Source organism: Mirounga leonina, unplaced genomic scaffold (assembly GCF_011800145.1).
Source record: "Mirounga leonina isolate KUSES-001 unplaced genomic scaffold, KU_Mleo_1.0 Mir_127, whole genome shotgun sequence".
NCBI lineage: Eukaryota > Metazoa > Chordata > Mammalia > Carnivora > Phocidae > Mirounga > Mirounga leonina.
The window spans coordinates 2,135,576-2,149,036 of NW_023270316.1; the positions used below are offsets into that span (position 1 = coordinate 2,135,576).

The 13,461-nt window shown below is 49.4% G+C and overlaps 1 protein-coding gene across 7 annotated transcripts in view; it reads right to left on the bottom strand.

Annotated features, from left to right (window-relative positions):
• Positions 1-13,461, bottom strand: part of ARHGEF7 (Rho guanine nucleotide exchange factor 7) — a 101,445-nt gene that overhangs the window by 19,661 nt on the left and 68,323 nt on the right. For all 7 annotated transcript variants that reach the window (XM_035003042.1, XM_035003040.1, XM_035003041.1 and 4 more), the window contains 7 exons: positions 9,601-9,739; positions 8,796-8,855; positions 8,042-8,188; positions 5,837-5,923; positions 3,404-3,482; positions 3,071-3,210; positions 172-396 (listed from right to left, as the gene is read on the bottom strand). In XM_035003042.1, the coding sequence (XP_034858933.1) occupies positions 172-396; positions 3,071-3,210; positions 3,404-3,482; positions 5,837-5,923; positions 8,042-8,188; positions 8,796-8,855; positions 9,601-9,739 (877 nt within the window). The remainder of the gene's footprint in view (positions 1-171; positions 397-3,070; positions 3,211-3,403; positions 3,483-5,836; positions 5,924-8,041; positions 8,189-8,795; positions 8,856-9,600; positions 9,740-13,461) is intronic.

Consider the following 13,461-nt stretch of genomic DNA (forward strand, 5'->3'; position numbering starts at 1 on the left):
AGCTGAAGCAGAAGGGAAGGACAGAAGAACCAAGGCCGACCTTCACGGTTCTGAGGCGAGTTTGTATTTGTCTTACGTCACAGAATCACAGACAGAAATACAGAATGAAGCACAGAACAACCTATCACGCCGAGATGTCAAGTTCGCAACTCGCCTGCACCCAGACCTCACCTCCTTGTAGCAGAGTGCAGCCGAGGGCCGCAGGGGGGGTGCGGGTCGCAGGCAGCTCAGGCTCCACGGCTTGGGGGTCTTCGGAGGCTCCAGGGGCCCCCAGTTGATGGTGGTGTGTGGAGTGCCGTGGTGGGAGGGGTGGGGCAGCGTGTGGTAGGCAGGCGTCAGGGGTACCGGCTTGCTGTCCGCGTGCTTGCTGGACGGGGCGATCGGATGGGAGGGGAGCTACAGGGGGAAGAGAGAGTGAAACACCACAGCTGCCATCAGGGTCCCCTCAACCAGATCCACGAGGTTCTGCCCATTTCTAAAACACTCCCAGATTGTCATCATTTCTTTAATCTCCAACCCCAAGCAGTCAGCTTCTGGGGCACCCGTCTACTATGCGTCAGGGCAGCTTGGGGGAGCAGGCAACAGGATGCGGAGGCCCAGACCCAAGCACCCCACTGCCACCTTTATTTGCCACGGAGTAGCATTTGCAACAAGGTGTTCCATTTAGCATAGATCAGAATTTTGTAAAAGAACAGGCATTTCTTGTACTGAGAATGTGGTTATAGGGGAGGGTAATTCTCCCCAGTCACATATTTACTGCCTGGTGATTTAGGGGTGGGATAAATGCCTGTTTCCATTTAAAAAGTTTTCCCAAGACATAGCCAGGCCCATTCCTGTTGATGGCTATAAAACCAAAGTACAAAACCATATTGCCTGTAAAGCTGAAAGTATTTCACGGTCTCTTTGCAGAAAAATTTTGCCAATCCCTAGGGTAAAACAAGTTATTTTCTCAGAAAAACCAGCTTTAATCAAAATAGTTACATAAAATCTAGTTTCTCAGAAAGATAATGGGGTTCATATTCCTAGAAAACCCCCAAATATTCCATTACAGTGACAATTAAATGCAAAGCTGTTCAATAAAATAATACTCAAAATCAGCCAGTGACCTCAAATTACCCAAAACAATAAGGCATGCTTGATAAAAGAGCGAAGTGTTCTATGAGCTGGAAATCAGGGTGAGATCACCATTCAAAAGAACTGCCACGTGAAACACACGCTTAATGAGAAGCCTGGCAGTGGCTAATGCCACAGCACCCCAGGGCAAGAGCAGGAAACTTCCCGCAGTAACCACGGGCCCAACCCGGCCGCGTCTGCGCGTGTATGTGTGCGTGTGCGTGTGTGTGTGTCTTGTAACAGGCTATACAACCACTACATAACAGTTTTCTGAAATGACGTAATTCACAAAGCGAAATTACGTAGAACATCTCTTCTAGCAATAACATCATAGTAAATAATATTGGGATTTGTTTCTCCTTAAAAAGTCAAAAGAGGGAATGGTCTATGCTAAAATGAGAATATTCCAGCTGGCCACAGCTAGATCACAGGGAGAATACATAACACCTCAAAGAGGAAATTCTCTAGGAAAAATATGTAACATTTCAAATGCCTGTTTGTGAGAAACACCGCCAGTGCTCAGAGAACAAAGTTTTACCTGGTGTGAAATCCCTCTGTTTGGTTTCAAGGTGTTGCTGACAATATGAAGAAGCACTTCCATTTTTCTTTATAAACATTCACATATACATACAATATCTTTGGAACAAATTTAGTTCCATGTAAGCTAAGCCTCTTTAGTATTTTTTTTTTTAAAGTATGGAGAAGTTATAAATGGCAGAGCCATTCAAAATGAAATGTTAGCTAAAGCAAACAAGTAGTCTCAACCTCCAAACTGTCAAGAGAAACCAAGTAAGATAAAACTGAGCTGAATGTTACGCTACAGGGGCACCTGGGTGGCTCAACTGGCTGAGCATCCGACTCCTGATTTTGGTTCAGGTCATGATTTCAGGGTCCTGGGATTGAGCCCCGCGTCCAGCTCCCTGCTCAGTGGGGAGTCTGCTTAAGGATTCTCTCTCTCTCCCTCTGCCCCTCCCCCCGCTTACACAAGTGCACTCTCTCTCAAATAAATCAATCATTTAAAAAAAAAAAAAGACGTTCCACTACAGCCACTCTTCCTGAGCAAAAACCTGACTGCTAAGGACAATGAATGTAGAAACGAACCACATGGTAGAAAGTCCAAATAAAGATCATGACCATCTAATAGGGATGCGAGGAAAACCGACCACCTGGAAATACTGTGCCTTCACAGGTCACCTGTCAAAAGGTGTGCATGCTTCAATATTGTGGGAGAAAGTTGAGGGAGGTTACAAGGACTTGATACCAGTCTCTTAAGCATAAAATACCAGGAAAGAGAGGTTTTAAACATGGACACTTTGTGCTGAGATACTTTGAAATGTTTAAGTATTTAAAAAGTCAAAGAGCGGGGCGCCTGGGTGGCTCAGTTGGTTGAGCGACTGCCTTCGGCTCAGGTCATGATCCTGGAGTCCCAGGATCGAGTCCCGCATCGGGCTCCCTGCTTGGCAGGGAGTCTGCTTCTCCCTCTGACCCTCCCTCCTCTCATGCTCTCTCTCTATCTCATTCTCTCTCTCAAATAAATAAGATCTTTAAAAAAAAAAAAATAAAAAGTCAAAGAGCTAGTGAGCTCTTCTAAGTAGAAGATGAATGGATTTCTTAAAATCAAAACAATGATTAGATTCTCAGGAAAAAAACAAAAACAAAAACAAAATCCACGGACTGCTGGCTCTTGAGGTTTCAGGTGAGAACCCCCATAATCTGGTCTCCCAGGCCCCCCTCGGAGCTGATGCCAGCAATCCACGTGCAGGCAGGCAGAGCCCAGGAGGCAGCAGCGTGAGGCAATCAGCGATGCCGCCGGACACGCCGGTACCCTCAGGGAATCAGGCCCGTATCTGCGCTCTCGGTCCAAGTATCGATCACGCTTCACTGTACTTGCTCAGTCGCTCACAAGCCACCAAAGGCTGACCCCCCAGTGTGGAAGCAGAAGTACAGGGATCCTTACGGTGTGAGACGGCACAGAATGCGGCTTGACGGTGGGGTTGCCAACAGAGGTGACCTTCGTCTGCTTCTGTAGGTGGTCCACCCACTCATGGAGATCCTGCTGGTTGTTGCAGGACACTAAGATCCGCTCAATCATGCTCCCTGGAAGCGAGAAGAAACAGGCTGAAACGGGAAAACAGGCAGAAAGCACACACAGGCACACACACACCCAGAGTAGAATTGAACAGCGCTTAACCATCAGCCCTTGGGACAGTCCAGCAAGAATCTGCACACAAATGGAAAGCTGCCTCTCATCACCGTGACAGAGAGTATCCACAAAGTCTGTGCCTATCACCTGATATTTCAAATGCATTTCTATGATTTTCACTGTCCTCAAGCTTTGTGATTGTCATTCCTGTCGTTGGTAGCTTTCCCTAAAAAAGACCCCCCCCCACAAAAAAAAAACAATTAGTGCTTTTCTAGTAAAGAAGGTACCATTATCAAAATAAGTATTAAATGATTTTAGAAATGGCAGAGGAACTGTGTAAACCAAAAAAGCTCTTTGTGCCATATGCATTTATATTACAAAATCTCTAGGTCAAATAAGAAATCATAACACTCTAATCAAAAAAAAAAAAAAAATGGAGCCAGCAGTAAGGTACAGAGCAACAACCAGAACAAAAACAAATTCCATCTGATGTGTTCCTCTAAACATAAACACCGGGACACAAGAACATGGCCTATTAGGACAAAAAACTAGAGTCTACAGTAGTTATTTCAGATGCAATATGCAAAGGAGGCACTGATTTGCCTCACAAAGAAATTCAGAAGAAGTTCTGAGTTGGAAGGCAAAACGGGGAAGTTGGAGCAAAAGGAACTGCACAGGAGTTGCACTTGACTGTCCACCGACCAAGCTGGTAGTTATGCCGAGCGCTGCACAGAATGCAGCAAACGGCTGGGAACCAGAATGGGAAAGGTCAGTGGACAGACACCATTAGAACAGAGCTGCAAACAAAGCATCAGCAATGGCTAAAAACAAAACGTATTCCCGCGGCACACGGTGATGGAGACTTAAGGAAAAGTCTGTCGGTGCTTTCTCGGGGGCGGGACACTCGGCAGCTCCCAAAGCAGTGGTTGTCCGCAAGGGAGGGGGCCCGAGAGGGACAGCAGCAGTGCCATGGCCGGCTGGGCACTCCCGACCCGCCGAGGAGCTGCCCCGCACCCTCCGGCACCCACGGTGCTCTCCCCGCCCCTCCCACACAAGCAGAGCCTGTCCGGAAGTTCACCCAGTAGCACGCTGGACTGTGCTTGGCACTTCCACGGTCGGGGAGACTTGAAAACTGCTCTATGCTGCACGCAGCAGTGTAAGCAAGCTTGGGGAGGTGCTACGGGGACGAAGGGGCAGTCCCGTGTTGAACCCGGCACCGACACCAGCAGACGGCAGTGCCTGCACTGAAAGCTCTTCCCGTCCCTCAGAGCCAGAAAGGGGGACTGACGGTACCCACAGCATGGGTCACAGCACCAGACACCCTTCCCCGGACACTCTACACAGAACGGGAAAGTGGGGTCCCGTTGGGGGCATGAGGCCTCCAGGGGCACGTCAATGCCCACGTCCAGGGCAAACGTGGCGTGGACACCAGCCTCATCGCCAGGGGCCTGAGCCCACCCCAAACGGCAACCTCTGCCCCCCGGGTCCGAGCAGGGCCCATCCTCAGCCTCGTGGGGTACGAGACATGAAGCGAGAGTAGGCCAGTGGGAAGGACTCGGCTTCACGCTTACTGGGGCTGCCTAACAAGGCAGAGCTGCCCGTGTGGGGGAGCCTGGGTCGGTGGCATCTCATCCACAGACGCCTGCTCCGCAGCACACGGACAAATTCAGAGGAGCTGTTTGTCTGGGTTCACCTGCACACAGCAGCTTTATCACCTCCAAGTGCTCCTTCTGCAGTAAGTGGGCGACAACTGCCCCTCTTTGGGCGGCAAAGCTTTCTGCGGAGGCAGAAACACGCCACGGGCGCCTCGACTCCGGGTCACCCGTGGTCGTGTCCCGGACAGAGAGCATACTACGTCTGAAGAAACTCAGAAAACAAAGGGCTGACTCCCTCTGCAGCAGGACCTGGGAGGGAGCGGCGGGGAGGACCCGATCTTCTGTGACCACACAGAAAAAAGGCTGGGACGCCAGAAGCACCGACTAGACAGCAAACAGCTACGTAACAGCCCACTGTAAATTTCTGTAGAGAAACAACGCATCCCCCGCCTTGCATTTTCTTCTTAAATCAGCTCACCCCTCTTCTCAGAGAGTGCCGGCAAGACGACTACAAAGAAGAAGGTTAAGTGGTCACTTGCCGCTCCTCGCATCAGCCGCCCCGGCCGGTCTCCTGCAGCGCCGCGGCTTCTGGGACCCCCCAGCCTGCGCCCTCCCACTAGCCCAGCCCGCCGCTGCCGCCACCCCACGGTGGCCAGGAAGGCAGCAGCTCCGAGACGGGACTTCAGGTGGTGACACAGCTGGTGGGCACCTCAAGCAGCCCGCGTCCTTAGGAGGCAGCCTGCAAACGTCGCTGGTTTCCTCCTGCTTGTGCTTCGATGAACACGAGACTCCGTCTGCACGGGCCCACAGAAACGTGGCCAGGAGCTACGTGTCCATACCAAACGAAGGAACGCTGTGCGTACAGCAGTACGAACAGAACGCGAGCACAGACACGAAGTACTTCACCCAAAAATCCAAACTACGCCTGGAACAGACTCTTAGGTCCACAGTAAGCAATAAAATATAAATTTAAAATGTATTTTACCTGATAGATAAAACCACTCATCCTAGGACTGGCAGACAACATTAGCAAAATATTTGGGAAGAGCAGAAGGTATCTCTCATTCTTTTCCTAATGTAAAAGAACAAACAAATCCAAGTAATTTTGTTTTTAAAACATACAGATGTGAGAACAAGTATCTACATTAGATCTTATGAAACATGTACCATAGTTCCTTGTTTCTACCAAATTCTATCAGCTAAAATAAATGGAAACAAAATTATGATAAAGTCTTAGACTTACAAGTAGCCCCTGTAGCATCTTTCAAAAAAAAAAAAAAGTTGGTTAAGGAGTTCAGCTCTGCCATTAACTCTTTTTAATTAGTCTAAAATTTTTTTTATGTTTGAGAGAAAATAAAGAACTCATAAAGTTTGGGGGTTGTGGCGGAGAACAGGTGGACCTTTCAAGCTGAAGGAGGACAGGATAAAATGTTAAAATCAACTTTAGTCTATTAATAATTCCTGGCACTTCTCTTAAAGCCTGATACATCAATTCAATGTTGTTTTCATCCATGCTATAAATCTTACCTAGTTCACATGAAAGACTTAAAAGCATTTCTATTAAAAACCACTTGCTTCAAAAAGGTTTAAAAAAAAAAAAAAAAGCCTCCGAGAAACCACGACGAAAGGACAGATTCCTGGGAATGTAAAGAATGCAGACGGCCCTTTCCACGAGCGGCCATTTCCACACGGCCCGCAAACGCTGAGGGGTCCAGAAGCAGGGTCCTCCGCAGTCCTCCAGTGCCAGTCACATGCCACAGGCCTTGAAAACAGGTTGCGCACTTCAAACTTGTGTGACAGCCCTTCCTACGTGCCGTGCACAGAGGTGTGCAACGCGTGGCGGGAGTCCTCAGAACCCAGGCCCGGAGAGGCCCCCTCAAGAAACCTGTCCGACCCACCACCATCTTCCCAGGCACGGCTTGGAACCACTGTCTGAGCACACCTATTCATGTTTCATAGATGTCACATTATTAAAAAAACAAAGTAAAGAAACATTTCCCAACAGGGGAGCTTGGGTGGCTCAGTCACCGAGCGTCTGCCTTCGGCTCAGGTCATGATCCCGGGGTCCTGGGATCAAGCCCCAAGTCGGGCTCCCTGCTCAGCGGGAAGCCTGCTTCTCCCTCTCCCACTCCCCCTGCTTGTGTTCCCTCTCTCACTGTGTCTCTGTCAAATAAATAAAATCTTTAAAAAAAAAAAAAAAAGAAAGAAACATTTCCCAACATTTAAAAGTGCATGATTAAAAGACTTTCTGGAAAGATTTGGAGTCTTTCGGTCAATGTAGTAGACTAGAAATCACGATTTCCTACAGTCCCCAAACTGACGTTAGTATCGGTTTTCTTACTGTCCTAAGAGTTTCAAGTTTGCAAATGGGTCTTTAGCATATTTTGATCATGTTAATTACTGTTCTTGGTTTGTTTTGTTTTGACACACACAAAGGTAGGACAAAACTCCAGAAGAGACGCTTGCTTGGTGAGCAAGTGAATGGAACTCCCACACAGGGAAACAAATCGTGGTTTCCCCTGGTGGTGATACAAGAGTCTACACTCATCTCTCACTTAAACCAAACCCACCAGGTACTGGATTTCCACAACTGCCAACCAGGAGAGAGGACACAACAGGCCGAATGATCTAAGCCACCGAAGACAGACTTCCTAGAGTGATCGCGTCGGCAGGAAGGCCCAGGCAGGTGGGGACATACATCCCGCTCCGCAGCAGACACCCGTGACGCAGGTCGTGTCTGGACACCACCCTTCAGGTGACACAGGCTGATCATCACTCGTCCTGGCTGACTTACACTGGTCAAGTGGTCCACTGTGAGCTGAGCCTCACTAACAGCAGAACCCACTTTTATGTCACACAAGGACAAAAGGCAGATACCAAATTAGGATACAAGAATCCTATTAAATTTGACATTCCTTTAAAATTGCTTATTATGCGATCATAAAAGCATAACATTCTAAAGTATTTACATTCTTGACTGTCACTGAGGAATCTGAGAAAGCATTTACAAAACAAATTATGTTCAGCTCTCAACTCCATTTTCCCCCAAGGCATCTTAAATTGTTTCAAGAAAGACACTCTGGGGATGGGAACAGGACCGCCACCAGTCCAACAGCCACCTCGTCCCTCCACTCCATTCCCACCGCTCTGCGGAGGGGGGCACGGCGCACAGCGCTCGGGCCCTGCGTACCTCACTCCCGGCGCACTGAACCATGACCTGGGACATGTACACAACGCTGCCCAGGGTCGTAATGTCATCTCCCTCCCAGCTCCGGATGGCCTCCGTCAGAATCTGCAATTCTAGTTCCTTCCTTTTCCGTACTTCCTGACACTGGGCCTGAGACACAGAATACCACTGTTAGAAGACACAGAAGCTTCCAGAACCTCAAGTATTGGCCATATTACTTTGTTTCTTCTTGAGACAGATAGTCCACTGAATGAGGATGCGCTGAATTCACGAGCACGGAATTAAGAGGGACAACACCCATGGCACTCTGGACTGGTTTTAAACTGGAATTTTCTGGTGTTACTGGTCTCTGCTAGTGCAAAGGCTGAGCAGGGGACCAAGAGCAAATGCTGTGAGGCACATTCCAGAAACACAGGGGATGTGGCAGCACGGTGACAGAGCGGGGCTGAACTCATCCTCGCCAAAGACACTGCCCGTGGAGGAGGACCTTTACAAGTAACTATAGATCAAACATGCGGTGCCTTTTTAAAGGTTAAACTATTTGTAATTTTCCTGGTGTCCACAGCCCAGTAAAGCATGTGAATTTACCGCCATGGTAAATAAACTACCATGTTCATTTTTACTTGAGTACACCCAAATTCTAGCCCTCAGTATCTTTTATCATCGGACATTTTTAGGTGACAAAAAATTTTTCTACATTCCCTTGTCATAATAATGCCTGGGGGATAAAGCCATTACATCTGGCTTAATCACTTACCGAGAGATTTTTGAAGGCAGTCATGGATTTCTGAATATCTTGTCTATCTGGATGATAATCCTTTGAATAGAAGAAACACTATTAGTTTCCATAATGTAAAGGTTTTTTTTCTTTAAAAGGCACTCTACAGACTAGCTTGAAACTTTCCCAACACTTTTCAACCCACAGCAGATCTTATTTTCTCAGCATTAAAGTGCCATTCTTGCTCTCGCAGAGCCTCTGGACTCCGGGGAAAGAACAGCGTGAGGAGAGAGAAGCCCGAGGCAGGAGTCTGCACCCACCCCGCTCCACCCGGCCTCCCACGGGGCCTCTGCGGCTCTGGCGTCCCAGAGCGGAGGTGGGCACGGGGCAGGGGCCGCAGGGCCCACTCGTCACAGGGAAAGTGTGCCAACCCTCCCCCAGACAGCAGCCTGGACACAAGTGTCTGTCAGGCCTACAGCCTACTACTCAAAAGACAGACACATCTGGATGAGGAACTGATGGACTCTCTTACCATTACTGCCCTGACCATCTGCGGCTAAGTGTCCCTCATAGGGCATCTCAGTGCCACTCAACACCGAGATTAACGTTCTCTAGTTTTTGGAGACTTTTCTAACAGCAGCAATGGGTGACAGAGGAGATGAAGGACGACATGCTTTTTATGGAGCTGGGATAAGCAGAAAACTTGGTATTTCACAGAACCATTTCTGAAACTCCGTTACGTCAAACCCCTTAAAGCACGCTGGTGGGTTCTGGCCCCGGAGGTGGACTGGGAGTTTCTCTGACTGGGTATCGGATCCCGAGCGACCGGCCCGCGGCACAGTACCTCCATGTGTCTCTCCAGCTCCTTGAGCAGCGTGGGGTACTTGTCCAGGCGCATGAACGGTCTGCTGAGGCCGGTGGTCAGCACCAGGATCCCCGGGCTGCTTGCGCCTCTGGTCTCCATGAACTCTCCCAGCTGCTCGCTGCGCGGCCGGCGGCCACGTGGGGAGAGCAGACGGCGCGGCGGTTAGCGCGAGCGCACCGGCAGGGGCCCACACCCTGCCCACCAGCAGCACCAGCCGGTGAGGGGTAACGGGGTCTCTAACACCTCCCACTTGGCCACCCGGGTGCTGGCTACACTGGGACACCGAAGGGGACAACCCCAGGGGGTTCGTGCCGTGACTGCTCTGGACAGGAGCAAGAACAGCCGCGCAGAAGCGAACACTGGCGATTCCACTCACGAGAGGCCACCCCCGCAAGTTCACACGGGAGCGTCCAAATTCCAGCAAGCGTTCTCCAAGCGAGAACGGACTTCGATTATCTGGGCACCTCGAGGCGGTTTTAAAAAAAAAGAAGGCAGAAGACGCTTCAGTGCTACCACGCACTGGACCAGGGCACTGCCTAGGCGCCTACCGGTCCAGCCCACGGCCCCGGAAGCATCCTGTGAGGAACGAGCCCGAGACAGCGCAGTCAAGTAACTGATCCACTTGGGCTTTACCATTTCAAAAGCACTGTTCCATCATCACTTCACTCAGCCCTCACGATATATAAAGAACGTCACCCACGTTTGAGATGAGGACACTGAGCGCATATTCAGAGATGAAAGAAGCTGAAAGCCCGCACACTTCCCGCGCTCCTGTCACCCTCATCCCATTTCTCTTCTAACTTCCACGACCAGCACACTGGGTCTGCCCTGAGTGTTTCAGTTCAACAGCTACGTCGTCTGGAACGGGCCAAGCAGGCCAGGAGTGCAGCGGTGGGCATCAGCCCGGTCAGCGACACGCACGTCAGGACTCACGCCGGGGACCGGACCTGTCCACCTGTGCCTCTCCTGCACCCCTGTTCTCCTGTTGCCCCTACATCACTCCAGGCATGGGGACGGGAGGGACAGACAAGCTGGCGGAGAGGACACACCAACTCAGATGCTGAGCCCCCATGTCACCTACGGGCAAGAACACTAAGCAAAGCCAAAAAATATGAAAACCCTGAAGGTTAACTGAGCAGTTATAACTCAGTGTGGTGACCTGACCTGACCCCAGGGACCCCCAGCCCGGCCTCAGCTCCTCTGCCCCCCCAGCCCCAACTCGGCTACACCTGCCACTGCCCAAGCTCCTTGGAGCCAGCCGCACTAAGGGCTCCTGCTGAAAATGCACACCCTTTCGGTATCGAAATCCGCTCAAAATGTATACCCTGCTAGTTCAAAAGGACTACGACCGTCTCCTATAGTTCAACCAAAAGGACTTCGCTCGGAAACGCGAGGACAAGAATCGGTGTCGGCACCACCTACCTCTGACCCAACCGCGACTGATCTCACGCATCCACGGGGAAAGCAGTTCACTCAACTAAACCAACTCAGAAATAAAGGGCTTCACATTTCAGGTTGAAAACAAAGGAATCAATCATTATGAAACTAGTCTTACACTTCTTAAGCACGAAGACTTCCTTAGACAGCTACTTCTACCTAAAGTCAGGTTTATGAAAAGGAGGTGGCCTGGTTGAGCAAGGGGCACTCGCTGAAGCCAGAGTGCGTGCCTGGGCTGTGTAAACAATACGGGACTAACGTGGTGAACGGCACCTGCCATCTGCCTGCCTATCCGCCCATCTGTACCGACTGCTCCATTTCTTAAAATCAACCTTTCAAATAAATTTATATATACACATTTTGGAGCATTATCAAAGTCCAGGCAAATCACTAAAAAGGGGAAGGTTTCACATAATCCTAAGCTATAAAAACTTACCACACATAATGTTTTCTCATTTCTGTAAGATTAAGGCTTCATGATTTTATTCCTGTGAGACAGCCCTTCATAGTGATGTGACTTAAATCATCAGAGAAGCTGCTGAGCTTTCTCTCGAGGTATGTGTGGGGGTGTGGGTATCTAACATGTTTCAGAGACTGGTTTTCTCTGGACAAACCCCTGACGGCAGGAAGCCCGGCACAGCAGGGTTTTGCAACCTTGCCACGCATCGGTCCAGTGCCTACCCCTGACACTGTGGGGGTCTAAGGGCCAGGAGCAGCACCCTCGGGCACCTGTTTGCATCACCACTTTGCCTCCTCCCTTCTTCGACATCGACTCCTCCCCACTAAGCTGGGGTGGGTAACTGAGGAGTGCTCCCAGGCCGGCTTTCTCCCAGCCACTCCCTTCTGCTCAACTTGGATGGAAGGGAGAGCGGTAGCCAGGAGAACGCATCGGGAAGGACAGAGGGTAGGGGATGACCCACTTTTGGACAAGCACTCCACTCGGCATCCGAGAGGCTTCTGTACATAATCCCCAGCACGTCACTGAGCTTGCCACACCGGTGTCGTTATCATGCACCTTTACAGAGGCACCTGTGAGGACGGAGGCCCCCGTCCTCCTTGCTAGCAGGGTGGCTGAGCCCGAGGAGGGCCCTGAGGCCCACGCTGGACTCGAGTGGCTGGTGTGGTCCTTCTGACCCTGCTGTACTCTTCTGTGTCCCACACACATGGTGCCTGGCCCTCACACCTTCTTCCTCAAATGCCCGTCTCTTCCAGCTACCCTACCCATCCCTAAAGCAGTGGAGTGAAAGGACAGACTTAAGAAGGAGAAAGGCATACATGAGCAGCATTTCTCTAAGTGTTGAACAACTGATCAAGCACAGGCCCATAAAAGCCGAACTCTTTGGCACGAAAAGTGTATTTCACAACTCCTTCAAACACGATCCATGCGGAGCCTTTCCTACTACAAGAAAAACCACAAGAAAGTCCATTCGGAATGTTTTTTTGTTTTTGTTTTTGTTTTTTTTTATATATATTTTTGGATATGAAATTTCCTAACTGTAGTTATGGCAGAGAAAAAGTAACAGAACTAAGCAAGTTCCACTCCTCGCCCCCTCCAGAAACACCCTAAAACTAAGAATCTAAAATGACTTCTCTGCAAACAAAAGTAACTTCTTTTAACATCCATGATCTCAGAATGCCAGAACATGTACACCGTTAAGTCTTTATAGATCATATGTCATTTTAGTTTTTTAAATTGAGTCCAACAAGAGAAAACAGCTGGTTACGGCCATTCTGACAAAACAATGGCTCTTTCAGCTTACCTTCTACTGATGCTAGCAACCTCATACAGAAGATCTCCTCTGGAGTTACTGAAAGGACACTGTGCACGCCAACAAAAGGACACTCATACAGAGAACCATCATGTAAGCCAAGCAAAAAGCAACAATTACAGTGCTGGGGAAAAAATAAAATTCATTTACAGACTAAATTACGAAACACATAACTCATTTAAAATAGGCAGCCAGGAACCTCTATGTCTACTATCATGAAAATGCAAAAGGAACCTCTCAGCTCTGATTCTACACAACAGGCATCCCTGTCTATGCATTCCCAAGATTCACACTCAGAATTTCAACACAATGAGCAATCACACAATTGCAAGCAAATAAAGCCTTTAAAACTTCTCATCAGTACACCTGAATCAATCCTTAAAAAGTATATTCAAGCATAAAAATAGGTTAATCAACCCGTAAGGGTGGCAGCTTTAAGACTCGCAACAAATGTAAGGGAAGCAGGGAAGAGGTTACAGGTTAAGAGGCCAGAATAAAACGTGGTGAACACGAACAGAAGCTCCCAGCCAACTGCAACCCTGCCTCAATTCACCAACTTAACGCCTGCGAAGCAGGGTCCGACTGGTGGGCAGGGCGGGGCCTCTCGCTGCCCAGAGACCTCAGCAGGGCACAC